General features: G+C 40.8%; 2 protein-coding genes across 4 annotated transcripts in view; one reads left to right on the top strand and one right to left on the bottom strand.

Moving 5' to 3' along the window:
* Nucleotides 1-9,670, bottom strand: part of NRAP (nebulin related anchoring protein) — a 56,898-nt gene extending 47,228 nt beyond the window's left edge. The window contains exons 1-9 of the mRNA XM_068139346.1: nucleotides 9,413-9,670; nucleotides 9,051-9,145; nucleotides 8,242-8,329; nucleotides 5,094-5,198; nucleotides 4,452-4,556; nucleotides 3,703-3,810; nucleotides 2,605-2,709; nucleotides 1,986-2,093; nucleotides 178-282 (exon numbers count right to left, since the gene is read on the bottom strand). Of these exons, the coding sequence (XP_067995447.1) occupies nucleotides 178-282; nucleotides 1,986-2,093; nucleotides 2,605-2,709; nucleotides 3,703-3,810; nucleotides 4,452-4,556; nucleotides 5,094-5,198; nucleotides 8,242-8,329; nucleotides 9,051-9,145; nucleotides 9,413-9,484 (891 nt within the window). The 5' untranslated portion in view covers nucleotides 9,485-9,670. The remainder of the gene's footprint in view (nucleotides 1-177; nucleotides 283-1,985; nucleotides 2,094-2,604; nucleotides 2,710-3,702; nucleotides 3,811-4,451; nucleotides 4,557-5,093; nucleotides 5,199-8,241; nucleotides 8,330-9,050; nucleotides 9,146-9,412) is intronic.
* Nucleotides 9,671-15,639: 5,969 nt separating this feature from the next.
* CASP7 (caspase 7) overlaps nucleotides 15,640-22,195 on the top strand; it is a 33,307-nt gene continuing 26,751 nt past the window's right edge. Inside the window, exons 1-2 of one of the 3 annotated variants that reach the window (XM_068139342.1) lie at nucleotides 15,640-15,886; nucleotides 17,600-17,712. In XM_068139342.1, the coding sequence (XP_067995443.1) occupies nucleotides 15,650-15,886; nucleotides 17,600-17,712 (350 nt within the window). In that variant the 5' untranslated portion in view covers nucleotides 15,640-15,649. Of the gene's footprint in view, nucleotides 15,958-16,119; nucleotides 16,207-17,599; nucleotides 17,713-22,195 lie in introns of those variants that run through there. The other 2 variants (XM_068139344.1, XM_068139345.1) reach the window with 2 other exon arrangements.

The raw sequence follows: 22,195 nt of genomic DNA, 5'->3' as shown, positions 1-22,195 counted from the left end.
AAATACATTACAGATTCAGACCATGGTGCTGTTGCACACCATACATTCCTTTAAGACAATGCTATCTCATACAGGACAGCAAGGTGAAAATGGGTCTCATTGCCATTCCTAAAGTCTTTAGCCATCAGCCATACCAATGTTCAACAGCACCATGGGTATCTCTCAGATGTTGCATACCTGGCCATATTGCTCTACATTGTCTCTTGCAAAAGTAACATCTGTTCCAGCTGTATGGGTGGCTTTTCCCTTGATCTCTTTTTCATATCTTTGATGATACTTAACCTAACAGGGAAAAAAAAATAAAAACAGAGAAGGAAAAGAATCATCTGAATGAATTTAGTCTGGTACACAGATGCTGCATAATAAATAATAACCAATGAAATGCACATGTTGGCCATAAGAGATTGCCAAAATTTCCATTGCCACCAATCTGCAGAAGTCAAATACGCCACTTGAAGATATAAAACCAAAAATAGTGGTGCATTTTTTAATAACGCACAAGGAACATGGGATTTGACATTTGAACCAGTGTGTTCAGTATCACCTGCTTGTCAGCATCTAATCCCCAATACTGCAGCAGGTTCAAAAACCCAGAATTAATCATGATGTAAATTCATGGTTATCACAGAGCTCCTTTTTTACCACAAGATCATCCAAACACCATTAATAAATGGGTTTGTTTCTAAGAGATGCTGATTGCCCCAATGACCAAGGGAATTTTAGGCCATCAACCTTCAAGTTTACACCAAGATTTGCACTACCTTTGCTGAAGTCAAAATAATGCCCCTTTAACCACCACATAGTATCATAGTATCAGTCAGGGTTGGAAGGGACCACAAGGATCATCTAGTTCCAACCCCCCTGCCATGGGCAGGGACACCCCTAGATCAGGCTGGACAGAGCCTCATCCAGCCTGGTCCTAAACACCTCCAGGGACAGGGCCTCAACCACCTCCCCGGACATGTGTTTGCAAACGTGTTTGCTGACACAAATGAAGGGTTTTCTTTAGACCACAAGCAAACAAAAACATTTTAATGTTTCAGAGTCAGTTACTTTTGTCTGCAAAATTACAGCTCTCTTCTTACTTTCCCCAATGAGTCTTAATGTTTTAAATTCACTTCCATCACAGTAATTTATCTTCTCCAATAAAAAGAGCTTTCCTTTCAGTCTTCAATGCCAAGACAACTAACTGTACATTTTGAGGCAATACTGATGTCCCTTTAAAATGCCTTTTAAAGAATATAGGAGTGTTGTGGTTTTGTTATGTTTGGAGAGGTACAGAAAGTCAATAAAATCAGTACACTGAGGAGTTTAAAAGAAAAAAATCAACAGTAAGGAGCGTAGAATGGTTGGAATAGAAATCCATGTTGTATAAATCTATAACCATGTCATATGTATGTATGTTTTTGTGTGCATGTGCATGTATTTACTTTATATAAATAACTGCTATTCAAGGAACTAGTTTCCTGAATTCATGAAAGCCTCCTCCTGCAAAAACAGAAAAGAAGGAGTAGGAGAACAAACTGTTATGGATCCACTGGGAGCATGGGAAACCATGGCAAAGTAAAGCTCTGCAAACGCTGCCCTACCCTGATACGAGGTTACTCAAAATCATTGTTGCTGTGTAAATTAGAGCTGTACTTCAGCCCTTCTAACTCACACTGAGTTGGGCAGAATAAAATCAAAGACCTCCAGCTGATGCCCTATTGTCTTTCTTCTCAGTTGTGTGCAACAGGAGGCTAGGTAAAAGGGATGCTTTTGCAAACAAAAATCCGGAGTACTGATTCACAAATAAAAAGACTAATTTTCTTTGTCCATAGAACTAAACTTTGTCCCTGCAGGAAAACATGGCTTCAAAATCCGTGTATGAAGTGCACTGCTGGCTAACTCCACGATGCTCATGAAATTTGTGTCAGTAATCATTTAAATCCAAAATTTTTCTTGACAATTTCTTCCCCAAAAGAGACATTGCTTTGGAGACTTACATCACTGGCTAATTCATTCGCTCTCTTGGCTATTTGATAAGCCGGAGTGATCATAGCAGGAAAGCTGCCTTTCCCTTTCCGTTCTTCAAAGTCTTCTGTGTATCTTAACTGTAAAAATCCAAGACAGTTCAGCAGCAATTAAATCAAATGTATCTTGATTGCACACATCATCAGTTCTTAAAGTTGCAACATCAGGCATTCAATGGTTGTCATCTGCCAAGAGGAAGATGAACCACGAAGTCTGATTCTTTACAATGCAGTCTTTTAACTGCATGACCATGTGCCTTCTGCAGGACTTCTGTGTCTCTTTCAGGGTATAGGATGGATCACAGTTATTAAAAGAGAATGCTAAAGCTGTCTGCAAGATGTCTGCTCTATTTATATGAGTCAAGCAAATACTTTCTTTACTCGGCATGGCACACAATTGTTGGTTACAGAATAGGCTGGTTCTCTGTCGTCAGTTCTAACAGCCAGTCAGTCCCTAAAATGGCCTTTAAATTCTGCCTTTAAAATACTAACTTCTTACTCTTCTCTATGTTCATATGTTAAAGTGATTTACAAATGTCCTAGGAGTCACTTGTGGAATCAAAACCAGGTAAATGTGTTTTGTTTCACTCACGTCACTTGAAAGCTGTCCTCCAGCCTTTGCATGCAGTATATCTGGAGTGTCTACAACAGAGGTGAACTTGGAAACTCTTTCTTCATGACCCCGCTTATACTCTATCTGAGGGGAAAAAGGAAACATATAAAACACATATAACAAACAAAAAACAGCAAATAGGCATTTTCTATCAGAAGGCATCAGGACAAAATGCGCAACAGCAGCAGTCACAACACTCCCCACTAGACAGTCAAGCTACATATAAGGCCTGATTTCCTTAAAGTGAATGCCTGAAGAAGACAGAAATGGACCCAGGTAATCAAAACTTCAGATCATACTACATTTGTATGAGCCATACATTTGATTAAAATACCCAGTGGCCCAAATGAGAACATACTGCAATGACAATGCAGACAGTGCTTCCAGAAAACAATTCAATACTTAAAAATAGTTTTGACAGGATTTATATTTAGAATAGAATAGAATAGAATAGAATAGAATAGAATAGAATAGAATAGAATAGAATAGAATAGAATAGAATAGAATAGAATAGAATAGAATAGAATAGAATAGAATAGAATAGAATAGAATTAGAATAGAATTAACCAGGTTGGAAAAGACCTTTGAATCCAACCTATCACCCAACACCATCTAATCATCTAAACTGTGGCACTAAATCCAGTCTCTTTTTAAACACCTCCAGTGATGGTGACTCCACCACCTTCCTGGGCAGCCCATTCCAATGGCCAATCACTCTTTCTAGGAAGAATTTCTTCATAGCATCCAGACTAAACATCCTCTGGCACAGCTTGAGACTGTGTCCTCTTGTTCTGGTGCTGGTTGCCTGGGAGAAGAGACCTACCCCCACCTGGCTACAACCTCCCTTCAGGTAATCCTTCAGGAAATATCTGTATTGCCACTTATCCTATGTGATGTCTTCCCAAGCCAAGCAGTTTGTTAACCCTGTTTCCTGCACCATGTGAAAGTCTTCTTACTTTGTAAAAATAACAGGACAAATATTCATCACAGAATTTACTGTCTAAAGTGGAGGCCCTAAACCTAGGATGCTCCAAATTCAAAAGCCTAACATACAATTGAAATAAAACTGTGACTTACATCGCTGCTTAGCTGGGCGGCTCTCTTAGCAACCTGATAACCTGGAGTGATCATAGCAGGGAAGCTGCCTTTGCCTCTCCGTGGTTCATATTCTTCTGTGTATTGAAACTAGAAAATGAACATTTTTGTTCTGTTTCATTATTACAGAAGAACCCACTGTAATTTAATGTCATTCCTCGTTTAATGTCTGCTTCCTAAATCTTTGTATCACTTTATTTAAAGGTAAACAGATTAAAAGAACTTACACCTTGTTAGGGAGAGATACTTCCCACATCCAACAGAAAATGTTCCCCATTCATATCAATTATTCACTGTTAATTGGCTGTGTTGACTGAGCCACTAACCCATTGTATGGGCATGCACAGTCAGTCATAATGCAGAAGTGGTTTTCATCAGTCATGGAAATACAGTCAACAAAAGATCTACTCTGTGGAAAATAGATACGTCTTCCATCATGAGTTCTGCTCGTCTGAGGGAAACAGCACTGCTGGTTGGAGCAGGTCACCTCAGATACCATCAGTCAGTAGCTAAAGTCCTTCTGAATTACATAAATATATAAATTTATAAATTCCAGGCTGGGCAATAGCTTTCTTTTGTGTCTCACATGGTTAAATGCAGGTACACATGACAGAGGTAAATATGTCAGTCTGTTCTTTTGTAATATTTTACACTGACTTTGATGCATTGGCAAGCCTTCAGACTATGACAGACCATGAAAATAAAGCTGTTCCAAACATCAGGCCACTTACATCACTCAGAGTCTTCTGTGCCTGGGTTATCTTGACCATCTCAGGATCTGGGATGGTTCCTGCGTACCATGATTTTCCGTGTTCATAGGCAGCATAGTAAGCATTCTACAAAACAAAAAGATAACCACTACTAATCTTCACCCTTGCTTTAATACACAAACAGCTGATCCCACAGCAAAAAAAAACCACAGAAACAAAAAAGGAAACATACACAATGGTGTGGAAGTGAAATTTACTCTCTGCAGACATGCAGCACAGGGCCTAATTCCACATATCTTCAGAATGCCAAGGCAGAACAGCTATAACAAGAACTGACATCAAGTGGCAGGATCTAGGATCCTGGACTGAGATTCACATATCTCTCCCTTGGAATCAGATCACTTGTGAAGCTCCAGTGTCAGTATGGCTGTACATGTAGCAGTTCAAACAGCTAAATGTACATTTTTCCTTCCTCATCTTCTGATTCTTGCACCCTAAGCTATAACTGAGCTGTGCTGCCTTGAAAAGTTTAGCCAAATGAGAAGCAATGGCTTTATTTTACCACTGAAATGCTGTGAGTAATACCCTAATAATTAGGACTGACAAGTCCAATCCTTAGTCTCCTGCAAGCTAGTGGCTTGGAGATTTGAGAGTATTTCTTACCTGGGTAGCCAATTGCTGGGCTTTATAGGCAGCTTCAATTTCTCTGGACCTTGCATCCCACTGAAAGACTGATTTGAATTGTTCATTTTCTTCTCGATACTTTATCTTTAAAATAAACAAACAAATAAACAACTTGGTAGTAGTAGTTTGTATAGATTAACATACCTGCCTCTTAGGAGAAGAGCAAGAAGAGAGACAAACAAAGTGAACAGTTTCTAGTCTGTCTTATGGAGAGAGATGAGCTCTCTCGATACCCACAGTAATATGTAGTGGACCACAGCAACAAAAGGAAATGAACAGAAGATGAAACAAAAACAGTGCAATGCCCACCGCAACAAATCCACTTCAGTGCCTGCTAGTTTTGACTGCACCTTAGACCTGTCTAAAAGAAGGCTACTTCCAAAAACACCTCTGCTGACCAACCCTTCTTGTCTCACACACTGACACCATCAGACAGGAGGTCATGGGGCAAATTAGTATGTAGGCTTTTGCTATGTTAGCTTTCAGCTATGTCAGTTCTTTCTTCTGCCTCACTGCAAGGAATCACCAGTGCAAGAGATGAGGAACAACATTACTGCATGGAACAAATTTTCTCAGTGACAGCATCAACACAATTTGGTTTCAAGATGATATATTCTTGTCATAATGTTTATCTGTGTCTGTGTGATAGATCTCCAGCTGCTACAGGGCAGCCTAGTTCTCAGTACCAACTAATAATTTTACCCTGAAAACACATTTATATATTAAATGAATGAAGAAACCAAGGGACTATGGGAAGCACATCTGATCCACCAAATTTCCACAGCCCACAAGAAAACAACAATCACCTTCTGAAAGCTTGCTAAATTCTCCATCTCTTCATCCTCCTCCCTTCTATATCACCACTTAGCTTTTGTTTATGTACAAAAAGTCTACATAGCTTGTAGCTCAATGCCATGCAAAATCTATGCAAGGACTTCTTCCATGCCACCCATTCTTGGCAAATAACTTAGCATGGAAGATTGCATTTATCTTTAAGGTCAAAACTCTAATCCACAACCAGCTTCTATCTAGGATTTCTGCTATGGCTGGAGCTGCATATCTGTAAAAACACAGCATATTGCACCTGCAATCTGGCATGAAGTTCTGAAATAGTAATTTGGGCTTCAGAAAATACTTTTGGGAAAATAACCTATGAGGACTGAAATTCCTAAGAAATTTAAGCAGAACATATCAATGCAGCATTAGATGAAAGAACTAACACCTGGTGGGCAACATTCTACTCTCCTGTTTCTCTGCAACATGTCCACAAAGTATCATGGCTGTGTAAATGTAAATTACTACTATATTTAGTCCCAGCTCATCATTTTCCTACTGCTACTCTTATCATGACAGCATACAGAAATCCAAGTGAAATCACAGCTCTCTTGTACAACTCACTCTACAGATACAAAAAATAACAGTCCCTGTCCTGAAGAGTGCAAAATCTAAACTGACAGGACAGAAAAATCACTGAAAATGTGCCCCATTATTCCATTTTATAAATGAAGTACAGAGGTGCAAAGAGATGAATTATTTGTCTGCTCACATAGAAATTCTGTGCAGAGGGAGTGAGTTTAATTTTTATGTCTGCAATCTGAGTTGGAGCCTCAACATAAGACTCATGTGAGGACCTCATGCTAGGATTGAAGAAACATTTTCCACATTAGAAATAATCTTACCTAAAAAGCCTCCCAGAAACTACAGCAGCAACTGAAGCCTTTTCCCTAAATAGCATTATTTGGCACATTTACCAATGAAAAAGTTCTCCTGCACTCAGAATCTCTGCAGAAGTACTCCCTTTACATAAGTACTGCGGAATCAGCTTCTTTACCACCCTTAGCAATTTTCTCTCTGGAACAGAATCTCATTATGTGATTGAAAAGGACAGAAGGTGCTTTATGTGTAAAAAACAAGGGAGAATGATCTGTGAGCTATAATTTGCCTGGTGTGTGTATTCATATGCACTGGAAGTATCAGAGTCTTGTATCACTGCTTAAACCCAGAAATAGAACCTACGGTAATCCCAAACCCATTCCTGAGCAGTTCTGTCACACATAGTTTAAAGTAAGTGTGATAATCACTGCAGAAATAGTTACTGGCCATGATACTGCAAAAAAGTGATGCATAAGAATACTGTGCAAGAATGACAAAGATACAGAGTCTGATAAAGGCTATTAATGTACACCAACTTTGTATAGCTAACACAGAACACCGGAATGAATTTTGCATGCTATAATCTACGACACACAACTTTCTCCTTTCATTTAAATGGTGGCTAATCACATCAAAACACATTGGTTTGCCTACTAATTACAGTCCTGGAACAAACAGCACTATTTCAGAGTATGAAAAGATCTTACAGTCAAGAAAGTAGTATGACACATAGAAGTGAGCTAGCTCTCAATTATCAGCTGTTTCTGCATTTCCCATTTCATGGCATTCTTAGAAATGTAAGTTTGAAACACATGTATCTGGAGGGAAACAATGCAAGACAAAAAAGAATGGCATTTGAAAAGAAAGAAGACTCTGAGCACCCCTAGAGGTTTGTCGGGGCACGGCAGCCTTTCCGAGGACTGATGCAGTCAGAAGGGCATGGAAAGCTCGTTCATCCTCAGTGCCTTAAAAAACCGCTTCCAGTCAAACCATGTAAAACTTCCTGGACTTCCTCCTTTCTCATCTCAGGTTTGCCAGAAATACTCGACAAAGCATTTAGGAGAACTTTGCCTTCGTCCCACCGAAACAGATTTTGGTATTGTTTCATGCCTTTTAGCATCAGTTTCAGAGGAGAGAAAGGCAAGTAAGCCCCCCTGATTCAGTCAGCAAATTTACCCAGCTCAGGGCAGTTTACACAAACAATGCTTCCATGCAGATTAGCGTCTATGGCAGGTGAGAAACTGCCATCCATTTTTTCTTTCTGAAAGCAGAAACAAATTCAGATCTAACCTTTCCTTTCCAAGAATGAACTTGTTTTAAAAATTATAATCCAAACCCAGGCTGGGAACTTACTGCTCTAACAGAATCCAGGAGGCAAAGTAAAGAATATACACGTCTATTCCCAGAAGAAGAAACAAACGTGATCTCAAAATGCAAAACAAAACTACATCCATTCGGCCCTCAAGCTTCTTACCTCACTTACGACTTCTGACAGTTTTTTTGCATTCAGATTTATTGGTGTCTCAAATATGCTTGTGAAGGCATTGTTTTTGGGATTGTGCCTAAAAAGGGAAAGTGCAAAGGGATATTAGGAATGTACCAGACAGCCCACCAGAATGGTTCTCTTTGAGCACTCAAACCCATGATACCAGCCTCCACCAACCCTGTACATAACTTTTCCCCCCACTCATACACAGATCTCAGGTTATATTCAAGTTCTGATTGCATGGAGTAGGTGCCTAGAGCAAAATTAATTTTAATGATCATCATATCAGTGCTGTGCTTCTAATAACAAAAGAGAATAATAGAATAAAAAACAACTGTCATCTTTCCTTTTTCTGCTGACAAATTTGACAGGAATTGATCATTATATATATATATGTATGAAAAAAAACTACCTAGAACAAACCAACTCCAAAATCTGCATTTTATACATTTTCCTGATGATTATCTCCACCTTGTTAACCCTTAACCACTGCTTTGGAAAGCACTGAAATTTACAGTTGGGTTTATTTTTCTTCCCACAGCATTGAAAAGGAACTTAACTTGGCATCTTTCAACACAGTGGGCAAATGAGGAAGCTTTATATACAGCAACAAGAGTTCCCCATCGTTCCTGATTCAAGTAAATCCAAAGATAAGCAGGAAGACACTGACAATCCATAATTTCACATGATGCATGGGGCCAGGCTGAGCCCAAATGGTGATCTCCTATTGCACTAAAATCACTTGGCATTACAAAATGACTTGGCTTTACAAACAGAAGAAAAGGAAACACACTTACGCTTGACAGTAAGGCTTTTTCTCGTGGCTAACAAAGTTGTTTACTGTCAACATCATCTTGCACACTTCACAGTGAAAACAGGCTTTGTGCCACGTCTGGAAACACCACAAAACAGAAACCAAACAGATTATGATTTGCATTGTGTGATTATTCCCCTGAGTTTTAGATTTCAGTATTGATCCTTAAAATTCCTTTCATGACTCTGAAGAATTCCTCTTCAATTACAAGCCTATTATTAACTCATTGCAGCTCTGAAACCAGTTCCGAGTCAAGAAGTTTTGGAAGCAAGAGATTTGCACTCCCTTAAATGTGCCAATCTGTACATTTATTACAGTCCAAAATAATAAAGAAAGAGAACTGACCTGATCTATACAGTTAATCTTCTCAGCAGGGTAAACCCCATAGCCACATCTAGCACACGGCTGCACATTCATCTTGAAATCCACAGAGTGAAAAAATATATAGGTTTATATAAAAGGTTCAAAGACTATAAAAGTGACTTTTTGGCCTTTGCAAAGCACACTCTAGACACTCCAGTCAGGGCCTTTTGCCGTGGTCAATGGCTCCCATTAAAGCTCTGAATTGAAGTCTGTTGCTCCTCTTGCTGACCTTCTGTTTCAAAGTCAGCTGCAGGCTGGCTTTTAAAGCTGCCAGTTAGTATGAGCAGTTATTTTGGCAACTGTGTCAGTACATAAGAGAGGGTAGCGATATCTTTCTCTAAATAGAAGAATGAACTCACAGAAACGAATCATGTCCATGTGAACATTAGAGTCTGGTCATTTGTATTTCAGTTTTGCTGCAAAGCCAGTTGTCAGAAGCCCAAGATGAAGTGAAAAGTATATACAGCAGCAATTTATCAGTCTCCCCTCACCCTGACATACAAAAAATGACCTCATGGAGGACTACTCTGTGTTTAGGAACAGCCTCATATCAGAAGGAGGTACCACCAGAGATCCAGGCCAGAGAGGGTTTTGAAGCTTCCTTCCACTTTGTTGGATTTAAAAGAGGTATATTGCCATTATCTCAGCAAAGTACTTGTTTTTTCACTCTGGGCACCAGCTCAGTTTCACCTTGTATCTTATGGGCAGCAGAGCAGAGCACACTCATTCCTCCTGCCTTTCTCTTTCATCAGCCTAAAACTCCATCTCCAGGTAGAGGAGGATGAACAGCAAAATGAGGAGAGCCTCTTAATTTAAACTATTCTAAAGATGACAGGTACAAATCTAAACATGTATCTCCTACTGGAAAAAAGAATAGAAAGGAATAATTTACTTTTAAACAGAATGAACAAAGCAGCTGTTTTACAGTGTTCACAAAGAGTAAGTTAGCACAGATCAGAATACAGAAATTCCTCAGCCAAATAACAAGAACAGAATTATTATGCTGATACTAGGATTCAAGCAAGTTATTAGGGTTGTGTAGACTGCTCTGAGCAAAAGAAGCTATTAAATTCTACTGGCTACAAATGGTCAGGGTTTGAGATTTACATCTCACCCAATCATAATATATCCAGCTCCAAGGCTGTATAATCCTGGGACACAGCTGAGGGTTATGTCAATCCAAGTAAAAGTCTACTCAGTCATCCATGCATCTGCACTACTTCCTGTGTCTGCTGCAGTCCTGGGACATTGCTAAGCACTTTTCCTTTTCGTAAATTACAAACAATCCAATCAAAATAATTTCTGTCTAAATCTTCTGGGTATGCTTAGAGAGCCTCCTCTTCATCTCTTCATGGAGTTGCACAGTTCTACTTAACTTACTATTACTACCTTTTCTGAATGCTGACAATGTACTGGCACAAGGTACCACCAGCAACTGGTGTGCCGAAAATAGAGTCTCTAATCTGAAGAGCAATGGGTATGGCACAAAGTCCTGAAAACACTTGAGGCCTTTCAAAGTAAGTGATTAATGTTGGTTTATAAACAGACATATTTCACTTAAAAAAAAAAAAAAAAAGTTCACAGAACATAATTTCTTGTATTAAAATATCTTCTAAGTGACCTCAGGTTATTTCTTTTGAGAGCAGGAGCAATTATTATGTTGACCAAAGTACATCACAATATTTACCCTGCTCACACCTGTGGACCAAAATAGTTTGGAAGGCTTCCAGTTCCCTTCTCACACAGTTTTGTGGGACAGCCTTGTCCCAGACTGTCATTCTGTTTATGTAAGTTGACATTAGGGTCAAAGTGCCTAAGTTGTCCCCTCTTCATTTAGCACTGGGCACACTACCAGCTGCTGTCTCTTTGTGTTCATTTACTCCAAGAGATCCCATATTGTATATTTTCCAGATAGTCCTAGTTGTCTTAATGCTACCTGAACCTGTGCTAGAGCCCTTCTCTCATACTTTGGCAAGACAAAAAGATGAATTATCTTCTCCTGTCCCAGCACACACAATAACAGTGCTTGAAATCCTCCTGAACTGTATTCTGAGAGGTGCCAAAAGCAGGACACTCCTGAAGCACACGAAAATATAAAGACTTGGCAACTCAGAACAAGTAATTCATCCAGATGTAACCTGAACACCTATGATCTGGAGTTGACTCCAGCCTGGAGCATCAGAGTATACAGCCCATACGTACAGTGCACCCAGAGAGCACATTGAAGATCCCCAAGAAGAATGAAACTGTATGTTCCTTCCAAGAGACCAGTCAAGACAGCTAGAAGTCTTTTATTTCACAGCTAAAACTTGTTTCATGTCAAGATACACAAAGCCTTTTTGTTTCTTTTCAGAGTAACACATATTACCAGCCTGGCTGGAAGTCAGCAAATACATTTTCCAAGTTCTCCTGCTTCACCCAAGTTACTACGTTCAAGAAGAGAAGCAGGGTCAAGCCACAATGCCTTATACAGCTCCTGTCTTTCCCAGACGTGATTCTTCTCTCACATCCATTGTGCACCACTTCTGCTGGAGTCTATTGAAAATTTCCCCATTCCCGAGCACCTCAAAACTGCCCTGTTCCACGGCCTGCTCTTCACCACCCCGGATTAAAATTGAGCTGCTAACAGAAAAGAGAGTTTATTGAAAAACAAGCATTGCATGGTCTCATTACAAAGTGTGCCCTGTATTTTGATCATGCAAGGAATTAAATCTCAAAACCATGGCAAGTTTGTTATCTTGACAAATCTTAGCAAGACATTTTCTCTTCAGTTAAAAGCTCATTGTGGCTTTCTTCCTCCTTTAGTAAGGCCCCACAAAGGTTTTTTGATATCAATGGAAATCTTAAAAGGCTTTACTTAACAGTAGAACCTTAATCAATGCGGTTTAAAACTACTGCAGCTACGTGTAAAGTACAAGGAGACGGCACCTTGAAAGTGCAAATTAGTAGGAAGAAACATTGTTACCTCTCCAGTCTCCTTACATTCATTGAATTAAACTGCATAGAACACTTGGAGCATGTCTGCATCCTGAATTTGAATCTAAAAAGCACACATTAGTTAGACAAAGTAACATCTTAATAGATATTCAAAGTCAGGGCCACCTTCTCAGTCGCTCCTGAATAGCGACTGTGCCCTTCCAGCCACATGAATAGCGGGAAGCCAGCGCTGTTTCACTACACAAACTGGGGGTGTTACCCACTGTAAAAAGCCGCCTGTGAAAGTTCAAACACTAGACCAGCCTCATCATAACCTTCTCTGAACCACGTGGTTAATTAGTTACCTGGGCTCAGGGCCTTTTATCTCGTACAGCCTCTCCTTGCTAGTCAAATTTAGCATCGTAGAAAATCCAGCTTGCAAAAATACTGAAAGAAAGCTGGAAGAGATTTGCCAGCACCAGGATGTCCCGAGAAAAACCTGTAAGGGTAGAGTAGCTTTTTACATTTTTGCTGGTTTGGAAACCAGCAAACAACTGTTTACGTTTAATCACTAAAAGGGATTATGCTTACACTTTATTGCCAGCTGCAGGAAAACCTAAGTGTGGGAATTTTGCAAATGCTTTCAATAGAGAAAGAGAGAGGAAGTAGGTAGAAATGGGGAAAAGAACCAACAGGCCAGGAAGGCATCACTGTTAGAGGGCAGAGAAAGAACTGGTCAGGACATGCTACAATTTAAACTGAAAACTTGAACAAATGTGTGCAAAGCATGCACAGCACAGCCCATGTGCATACAATGACACCAGTGTCCAAATATGCCCATATATCATGGATCATAACCCAAAAAACCACTCAGGCTTAAAACTTGTAGAACATGGCATGTGCAGGAGATCATCTCTCCCTCACTATAGAGATACAGCATCCAGACACAAACACAAGCGGACTGAGATGAATTAGTTTACCAAGTTTCATGAAGTTGTGGTGTGCCAAATCACACTGCACGACCCTTATATTTCCTGCAGCACATCCAAACCATCCATCTTTTCTTGCAAAACAGGCAAAAACTTACCTACTGTCATGTAGCAGAGAACACCTTGTGAGTCGCTCAAATTCTCCATCCTGAAAGTATCCCCACACCTGCCTCCCAGGCCTCAGCAAAGCCCCTTCCCTTGTTTTCACAGATGCTGTGCAGGCACAGTTATTATTCCAGACAGGTACTATTTAGTAGCCTCAAGCCTTCTAGTTTGTACCTGCCATCTACCTTGCAATTTCCCAAAGGCATGTTCCATTGTCATCCTGCAGCTGCTTATGTGGTAGTTAAGCACTTATTTTCTACAATGCAAATATCCAGTCAGAGGCTTCATTATTAATGTTTTTTGGGAGCAGGCTGAGTCCCTAGGGATAAGAAGAGGAATGTAAATGCTATAGGTATCATTGCTGGCTCTTCCCCTTGTCCAGTAATGCACACAGCCAGCTATGCAATATTCTATAGGAGATTTTTTTTTCCTTCCTGACCCTTCCCCAGGTGGTAATCACTCCATGCCCTGAAGCAAGATACTTCTTTCTACTTCTACTACCTTTAAAATTTCTCCCTTACTCATTACTGAAAACAAGCAAGATTTTCTGACAAATCTAGGACCTTATACTGCATTAAAATTAGTTAACCTAACACATATTAAAGGTATTGCTGCACACTGAGGAATCAACCTTTCTTTTTGAGAATGTCAGCAACCATCATGAAAAGAAACTAGAAATAGGGGTTTCAGCAACAGTTTGAGTCAGAAATTCCCCCATATGTGATTCTATTAATAAACTCTTGAAAACTGGCAAGCATTATTACCCATATTATTTTAAATAACAATACAATGACTTTTAGGAAAAACCCCAACAATAACACAACCCCCCCCAACATTTCTAGGTCTGATAATTTATCTGTTGGGGCCACATGGCGATGGATAAACATTTTCACCAAGGTATAGAAGGTCACAGCTGGCAAATTAGAATAGAATAGAATAGCAATGGAAGAGAAGAGAAGAGAAGAGAAGAGAAGAGAAGAGAAGAGAAGAGAAGAGAAGAGAAGAGAAGAGAAGAGAAGAGAAGAGAAGAGAAGAGAAGAGAAGAGAAGAGAAGAGAAGAGAAGAGAAGAGAAGAGAAGAGAAGAGAAGAGAAGAGAAGAGAAGAGAAGAGAAGAGAAGAGAAGAGAAGAGAAGAGAAGAGAAGAGAAGAGAAGAGAAGAGAAGAGAAGAGAAGAGAAGAGAAGAGAGAAGAGAAGAGGTTGGAAAAGACCTTCCAAATCATCAAGTCCAACCTATCACCCAACACCATCTAATCAACTAAACCATGGCACCAAGCACCCCATCCAGTCTCTTCCTGAACACCTCCAGGGATGGTGACTCCACCACCTCCCTGGGCAGCCCATTCCAATGGCCAATCACTCTTTCTCTGGATTTCTTAGGTAACCCACACACACATTGTCAGGAAAAGTATTTGGATGTTCTAAAGTTCAGGTACCACCACCATTACTAGTGGCAGCACAGTCTCCCTCATCTCCTCTCCACATATTTGCTTGAAGATCTTACACATTTCCAGTGCCTCTGTTGTCCACAACGATCCATTATGGATCTGGAAGTGGTACTGTCTTCTTGAAAAGAAGCATCTAACAGATGGCATGAAAGGAACCGTGGGAATCTGTTAGTTTGATATTCAGAAGAAAACTTTGGTTAAGTATCCAGCCAGGAGCTGCAGGCATAATTCCATGAAGCAGAGCCCTGCCCCAGCAGAAGCATGCAGACACACGGCAAGAGCCGCCGCACTGTTCAGACACTCCTCAGTCACATCGAAGCAGTGACCTGTCGTGAAGCAAAAGGCTGTTTGTTACCATGCCTGTGTTTTGTGCCAATTATGAGGCAGTTACACTGAGAAATGTCGCTTTGATGTAAATCTCTTCAGGTAGTGAATGTTAAACACCGTGCACCGCTGGGTAGGTGTATGATTTTGCAGGATTGGAGCCCACAACCAGGAGTAATTAGCAAGACTGCGCCAATCTTCAGTCCCTGGACTGGACTGCTGGGCCTGATTCAACGGTTACACAGCAGGATGTCGTAATTAGCAGAGATGCAACACACTGAATAATTGGAAAGATAGAAATGCCACTGAAGTCTATATAAGGGAGACAACTTCTTTAGATCTAGACAATCTCGTGTCCCCATGAAACTTAAGGCTCTTCTTTCACAGGGGTGTGACCCAGCACAGCCATCAAAAAGCGGTAATTTCCTTTTTGCTGTGATGAAGCCGTCATTACCAGGGCAGCAGCAAGGGCCCTGGGGCAGCGCCAGGAGCGCGGGCACGGGAGCGGGGCGGGAGGAGCACTGGCTCGCCCCAGCCCCACACCCGCCTCGCCCAGGGCACAGGCGGAAGGCGGGACAGGCGCGGGCCGCGGGAGCTCGCCCCTCCCCACGGCCCGCCGGGCACCGGCCCGCCGCTTTCGCTTTCTCTTCTGTCTCGATGGAGGCCAGCGCTAAGGCAAGCTGCGGTTTCTTCTCGGCCCCCTGCTCCTCCGCGTCGCCCTGGCCACCCTCCCTGCTGGCTAAAGGGTATCCGCTCTGTTTCTCTGCGCTCCGGGCCCTGCCCGCCACTTCCCGCCCTGGCTGCCGTCTTCCCGCTGCTCCGCGCCTTTTCCTCTCCTGTCCCCAACCCGTCCCCTCTGGCCGGCAGCTTCGGGACGCTGCCTCGCAGTTTTCAGCTGACGCCCGCGGTAGAGGGGTGGAAGGAAGCGGTTCTCCTTCGGCACTGGGGAGCCCGTGGGCCTTCCAGGTGGCTGCACAGCCATTCCCTGGGAGAAGGTAGAAGCACTGGCAGCGGGGTTTGCGGTGTGTGCAGCTGGTCGTGTTGGCGAGGTTGGCTTCCTCCACTTGAGGCTGCGCGGTCCTTCTTGTGGGGCTGCCCCCGCGCTCTTCCTCGGCTGCCTCTCCGCCCACCTGCGGCCTGTCCATTCTTTGAGTCTTGTATTTTATCCCAATCTCGAGCCCAGCCCTGGTGAGCTGCGGTTAAGCCAGGGTTGCTCGAAAGCTGCAGTCTGTGTGGTGGACCCTGGCTGGGGCAATGCTGGTGGCCACGTAGCCGCAGGGCCCTGCCAGCGGCCTCTGAACTGCTGCAGGGGCACCAAGGTGGTTTTCATGCTACGTGTAAACATGTATTCTTAAGTGTAAATGTATTATAAACGCAAGGTTAATCTGCCTAAATATGGGGAAGGGGCAGGAGTTACAGCTACTTTCCTCATGAAACCCTTGGTCTGGACAAGGTGGCTCTGTGCATCCCACCACGAGCATAGGTCCCATGCTGCCAGCTCTCCACTGCTCTTCTTAGCCTGCATTCTGCTGGTGCAGGTCGTTGCACCATCAGAGAAATTACTCCTTGTAATTTTCTGATGGCTTAATGATCTAAACTACATCCTGAGTGGCAACTCACTACATGGAAGAAATGGAGAGAAAGACCATTTTTTGTTTTTTCATCAGGAAAAGGTTGTTAGCTCAGCCTTGTTGTCTGGCAGTGCCTAGTGTCACCTTTGAGACGAGCGAAGATGTTCTAAGCTTATGCTGGAGTTACAAAAAATACAGTACTGGCTCAAATACAAAAGTTTGTGTAAGAGCCTTCTTTTAATTGCTAAATAACACTTGGTAACTGGGGTTGTGGTTTGCGTAACAACTGTACACATTAATCATGAGAAGAATATGAAATGCATATTGAATGTTGATATAGACAAAACAGAGAAATGAAAACCTAAGATCCCCATCCATGGAAGTGAATACAGGCTTATTATGCACACTTGCAAATGAAAACAGGAGTCTCTGAATGTCTTATTACTGGATAGGATTGCAGGTACAAATGTTTCGATGTTAGTTGTCATTGCTTGCTTCCTGTTGAATGTTTGGGAGCTAGTAATGAGATCTTTCACCATAAATTCATTTTTGCTTAGTTCCTACCTGTATTTTAGAGAGTAGTACTGGACAAGTCCCTTTTGGTAGCTGCCACAAGGTAATACAGATGGCTGAGAAAGTGCAACGATGCCATGTGAATTCAGGGCCAGAAATCTATAGCCATTCTTACTTGAAGTATGATACACTAAACTAGCGACCTTACATGTATCTGGTTTAACACTTTGGTTTATAGAAGTATTTCTGATATTTCATGTATGTTCATTGTGGGGTGCTTACATTTTTGTGCTTTTATTTGTAGATGTTGGGAGATCAGCATGTTGATAGCTCTCCTCGAGAGGGAGGTGATGAAGATCATGGTGATGTAGTTGATGCAAAGCCAGACAGAAGTAGCAGGTTCCTAATTTTTGGAAAGTAAGTTGCTACTTTTTTTCCTGTTGTTGTATCTGCTGTCATACTGCCCTGCTGATGGGATGTTGGTGTTCAGTTTGCTATGTCCACAATGTCACAGATGTTCTGGATAGGGAGATGAGTTTATGTTGTGTAGGTTTAATGTATCTGGTCTGTACTATACTACTCTATATACTGTATACTCTAGATACTATACTATCTCTATAGTATCTCTCTAGAGAGAGACCCACAGTATCTCCCATAAGCTTTATTTGGTAGTCAAGAGACCACTAAATTCATTTAGCATCTTAAACATTGCCCTTTGATGGAGCTGGGAATTAAATATGCCATTAATTATCTGTTTCACCGCATTCAGCTCAGCTAATCTCCTGCATCATTGGAATCCCCTGCTGACTATTTAGTTAGTTTAAAGCCTGGATGTGCCATCTAGGTTGTAGCACAAAGAAACCTCACGGAGACTAGAGATGTAGCCCATTACAGAATAAATTAAAAGCCTTTCATTTTAGTCTCAGTGAAGCATAAGCTTACTTTCATTATAAGGTATAGGAAGCAAGAGCTCTGTACTTCTTGTGTGTTGGCCTGAGAACACTAGGTAAATGCAATTGAAAATGCAAAAGGTGAAAAGTGAACATTTTTCAAATTTACAATTTGAAATAGCATGTAGAAATACTATTGAATGTCAGCAAATGGCTGCTTCACCTTGTGAACTTCGTGGATTTAGGGATATTTTATTAGAGGGGTTTATTACAAAGGCTGTTGTATTTACAGAGAGGTTTTGATAATTTTTTCAAACTATGGGACATTCATGGTAAGTTCTCCCATGAGTCTGTGATTCAGTTGAACAATATCACACTATCACCAAGGTTAGAAGAGACCTCAAAGATCATCAAGTCCAACCTGTCACCACAGACCTCATGACTAGACCATGGCACCAAGTGCCACGTCCAAACCCCTCTTGAACACCTCCAGGGATGGTGACTCCATAACCTCCCTGGGCAGCACATTCCAACGGTGAACGACTCCCTAAGTGAAGAACTTTCTCCTCACCTCATGCCTAAACCTCCCCTGGTGCAGCTTGAGACTGTGTCCTCTCATTCTGGTGCTGGTTGCCTGAGAGAAGAGACCAACTCCCTCCTGGCTACAATCCCCCTTCAGGTAGTTATAGACAGCAATGAGGTCACCCCTGAGCCTCCTCTTCTCCAGGCTAAGCAACCCCAGCTCCCTCAGCCTCTCCTCGTAGGACTTGTGCTTAAGGCCTCTCCCCAGCCTCGTTGCCCTTCTCTGGACATGCAGTTCTGAGAAATTACATGGAAAATACAATTTTATTTTTACTGCTCATTATATAAGTCTAAGAGGTAATTAATCTGACAGAGAAGTGAAGATGCTGTAATCTTAGAAGACATTTGATGTGCCCTTGTATCACTTTGTGTCATAATTTTATCATCCCTCAAATACGATTTGTGATGTGCACATGTAATATTAACTTTCACAGAACCATGCCATGCAAAATAGATAATTAGTCTCTAAATCTTGCCAAACATTTTTCAAAAGTTTATTTTAAACTTTATAAAATGTGTGTTTAATGTCTGAATTGATCTTCTTTATAAGAGGTGATATGCTAATAGTGTTGTTAAATTATGCAACTGGAAGTTAATCATTCCTGAAGGAAAGGCAATAATCAGCATTTCTATCTTTTTTTCTTTTTTTTTGTCTAGAAGAAAATTTTCAAATAATTTGGCTATGCATCAATTTGAGGCATTCATCTTGTAGGAACTCCTTGAAGATACAATTTGAAACATTTGTCTTTAGAAGCAAATTGCTCAGATTAAATATGGGTAATTGAGAAGATTCAGCCTAGCATTTGCAGGAAAAAAAAGCACAGTGAAAATATATTTGTCTTTTAGAAACTAAAACTCTGTGGCCTGAAGGAAGATAGAGGAAGTTTGTGAGAGGATAAATCAAGATGAGATATGATCTAAATTCATGACTGTAATGGATAAAGAGAATGTGGATAGAGAATGATCATTGCCTGTGCCTCACAGGAAACCTAGGGTACATCCTTAGATGTCTAGGGGAAATTAGATTTCTAAGGGAAATTTTTCATAGAGAGAGTGGTTGCCCATTGGAATGGGCTGCCTGAAGAGGTGTTGGGGTCACCATCACTGGAGGTGTTCAGGAGGAGACTTGATAGGGTGCTTGGTTGCATGGTTTAGTTGATTAGGTGGTGTTGGATGATAGGTTGGACGCGATGACCTTGAAGGTCTCTTCTGGTCTATTCTATTCTATTCTATTCTATTCCAACCTGGTCTGGTCTATTCTATTCTATTCCAACCTGGTCTATTCTATTCTATTCTATTCTATTCTATTCTATTCTATTCTATTCTATTCTATTCTATTCTATTCCAACCTGGTCTATTCTATTCTATTCTATTCTATTCTATTCTATTCTATTCTATTCTATTCTATTCTATTCTATTCTATTCTCCCCAATCAAAAGTTCACACAGTAGATTTAAAGCAGCCAGTTAAGATGGGATGTTGTTTTTCATGGTGCACATTGCAGTTGTAGAGCTTAAAGTCACAAGGTATTTAGATGTTAAGATTTTAGATGACTTCAGAAGAGATTAGGTCTATTCACAGAAGAAAGGTCCAGTGGGAATAGCGATGTTAACATTTTTGGTGCAAGACGTTCCTAAATTAACACTGTTTAGTTTCATGTTTCCTGTGCAGTACATTCAATGAAATTCTATACTGTATTTCATTTGTTGTTGCTTAAAATATATAAACTCAATAGGAAAACAAGTAACTTGTATTGTTAAATAGACACATTAGTTCAAGGAGAACAGAACAGAACAGTGATAAACTGAATTCAAAGCCATGCAGAAAGACCAACTGTTCCCATTAGCTTCACAGCTTCAATTCAGCATTCTCTGGCTGTGACTGGAGATTTATCTAGCGAGAGCAGGAAGTAGAGATAAGTGAAAAGCTTACTCAGTACAGCATATTTATTTCTCACCTGAGAACTCTGTGAGCCTGCTCTACCATGGAGGTCATAAGGCTCAGAACAAGCTAATGACTTGGCAGGTTTTTCTGTCTGCACTACGGGTTAGGGTAGTTATTTTCTATATATTTCCTGTTCCTTGAAAAAGTGCAAGTGCTTAGTTAATGTTGCTGTTTGCTGGGGATAAGAGTTGAAAGACCCAAGAAAGAGTTGAAAGAACCTGCCACTCGTGTTTGGTTTAAGGGTTTCTGGCCACTAGATGGCAGGAGGGTATCAATTTTGTGTACTTCAAAATTAGGGAGAGTAGCAGTTGAGCAAAACTTTATCTTTTGGAAAGCAGAACTAGCAGGTGAGCCTGTGCAGAACAGCGTTTTAAAGCATGGTTAAACAAAGGTTGCACTGAGGATTTCAAATGTGTATTTTCACTCCTTATGTGATAATTAGAAAAAAATGGATTATTTTTTTTTCCCCATAGAAAATTTTCTTTTCTATGCTGTATGTGCTCCTTTTGAGGCTTTAAAAATAGCTTCACTTCTCCACAGGGTGACATATATCTTTATTTGGTATCTTTTGTCTTTTATTGGGGAATTCTGTTAGGGAGAATGATAGCAGCAAGCCTGTTTTAGCATCCAGAAAACATAACATGAAATGAAATCTGTGCTTCCACTCCATTACATAAAGGTAGGATTTCTCTTACTCCTAATTAAAGCTGGGGTTGTATGTGTTTCATAAAGCTGCATCTGAAAAATCCCAAAGCTTGGTAGACTCATGCTTGTACTGTCAATAATCATGAGTACTTGTGTCTTCAGTGTGGAAGCATAAGAGGGTGTTTATTAGTAGTATCTAGGTACCAGTTTTATTCTGCTTTAATTGTGTAGAACCATTTTTCTCCTTGTTATTTGTATCTACTCCAGCTTTACTTACTCCAGTTAGTACCTTAGTCTATCTTGTAGATAGACTATGATCTTTCCTTTTGCTATCCTAACTCCAAAAGCTAGCACAACATAACTAACTTAGTTTGAGGTTTGTGGGTTCTGCTTTGCACAAGCTAAATGTCAGTGTATTTTGTCCCCAAGTAGTGAACATAAAATTTGAGAAGCAATAGGTTCTGTCATTTGTGGTTTGTGAAAGTTAATTCCTACAAAGACAATGAAGAGGTTTTAGCACAGACCAACAGGGATCTTTCATGGATCTCTTCTAAGCTACAGGTTGTTTTTAAAATCTTTTTGTTGTTGCAGTTTTTGTTATGTTTGGAACCCAGCTTCTGGAGAGCACTGAAGTATAACAATTAGTGAAAATTGCGGTCAGTGCTTGTACTTTCCCTTAGATGCTTACTGGAGGTACACATAGGAAATGCCCAAGTATCTTGAAATAGTGTCTAGACCTAAGTGTAGGAACTCATTCATTCACAGTCAACATTTGCTTCCTGTTACCTTAGAGACTTTTATCTTGTGAAGCAGAGCAAATGCTGGGTTATCTATGAATT

The sequence above is a fragment of the Melanerpes formicivorus genome, unplaced genomic scaffold (genome assembly GCF_026170545.1).
Source record: "Melanerpes formicivorus ecotype bairdi unplaced genomic scaffold, bMelFor1.0.p_v2 SCAF_6, whole genome shotgun sequence".
Classification (NCBI taxonomy): Eukaryota; Metazoa; Chordata; class Aves; order Piciformes; family Picidae; genus Melanerpes; species Melanerpes formicivorus.
Note: the sequence above shows the minus strand (reverse complement) of the source record. Positions and strands in the feature narration are given on the sequence as shown.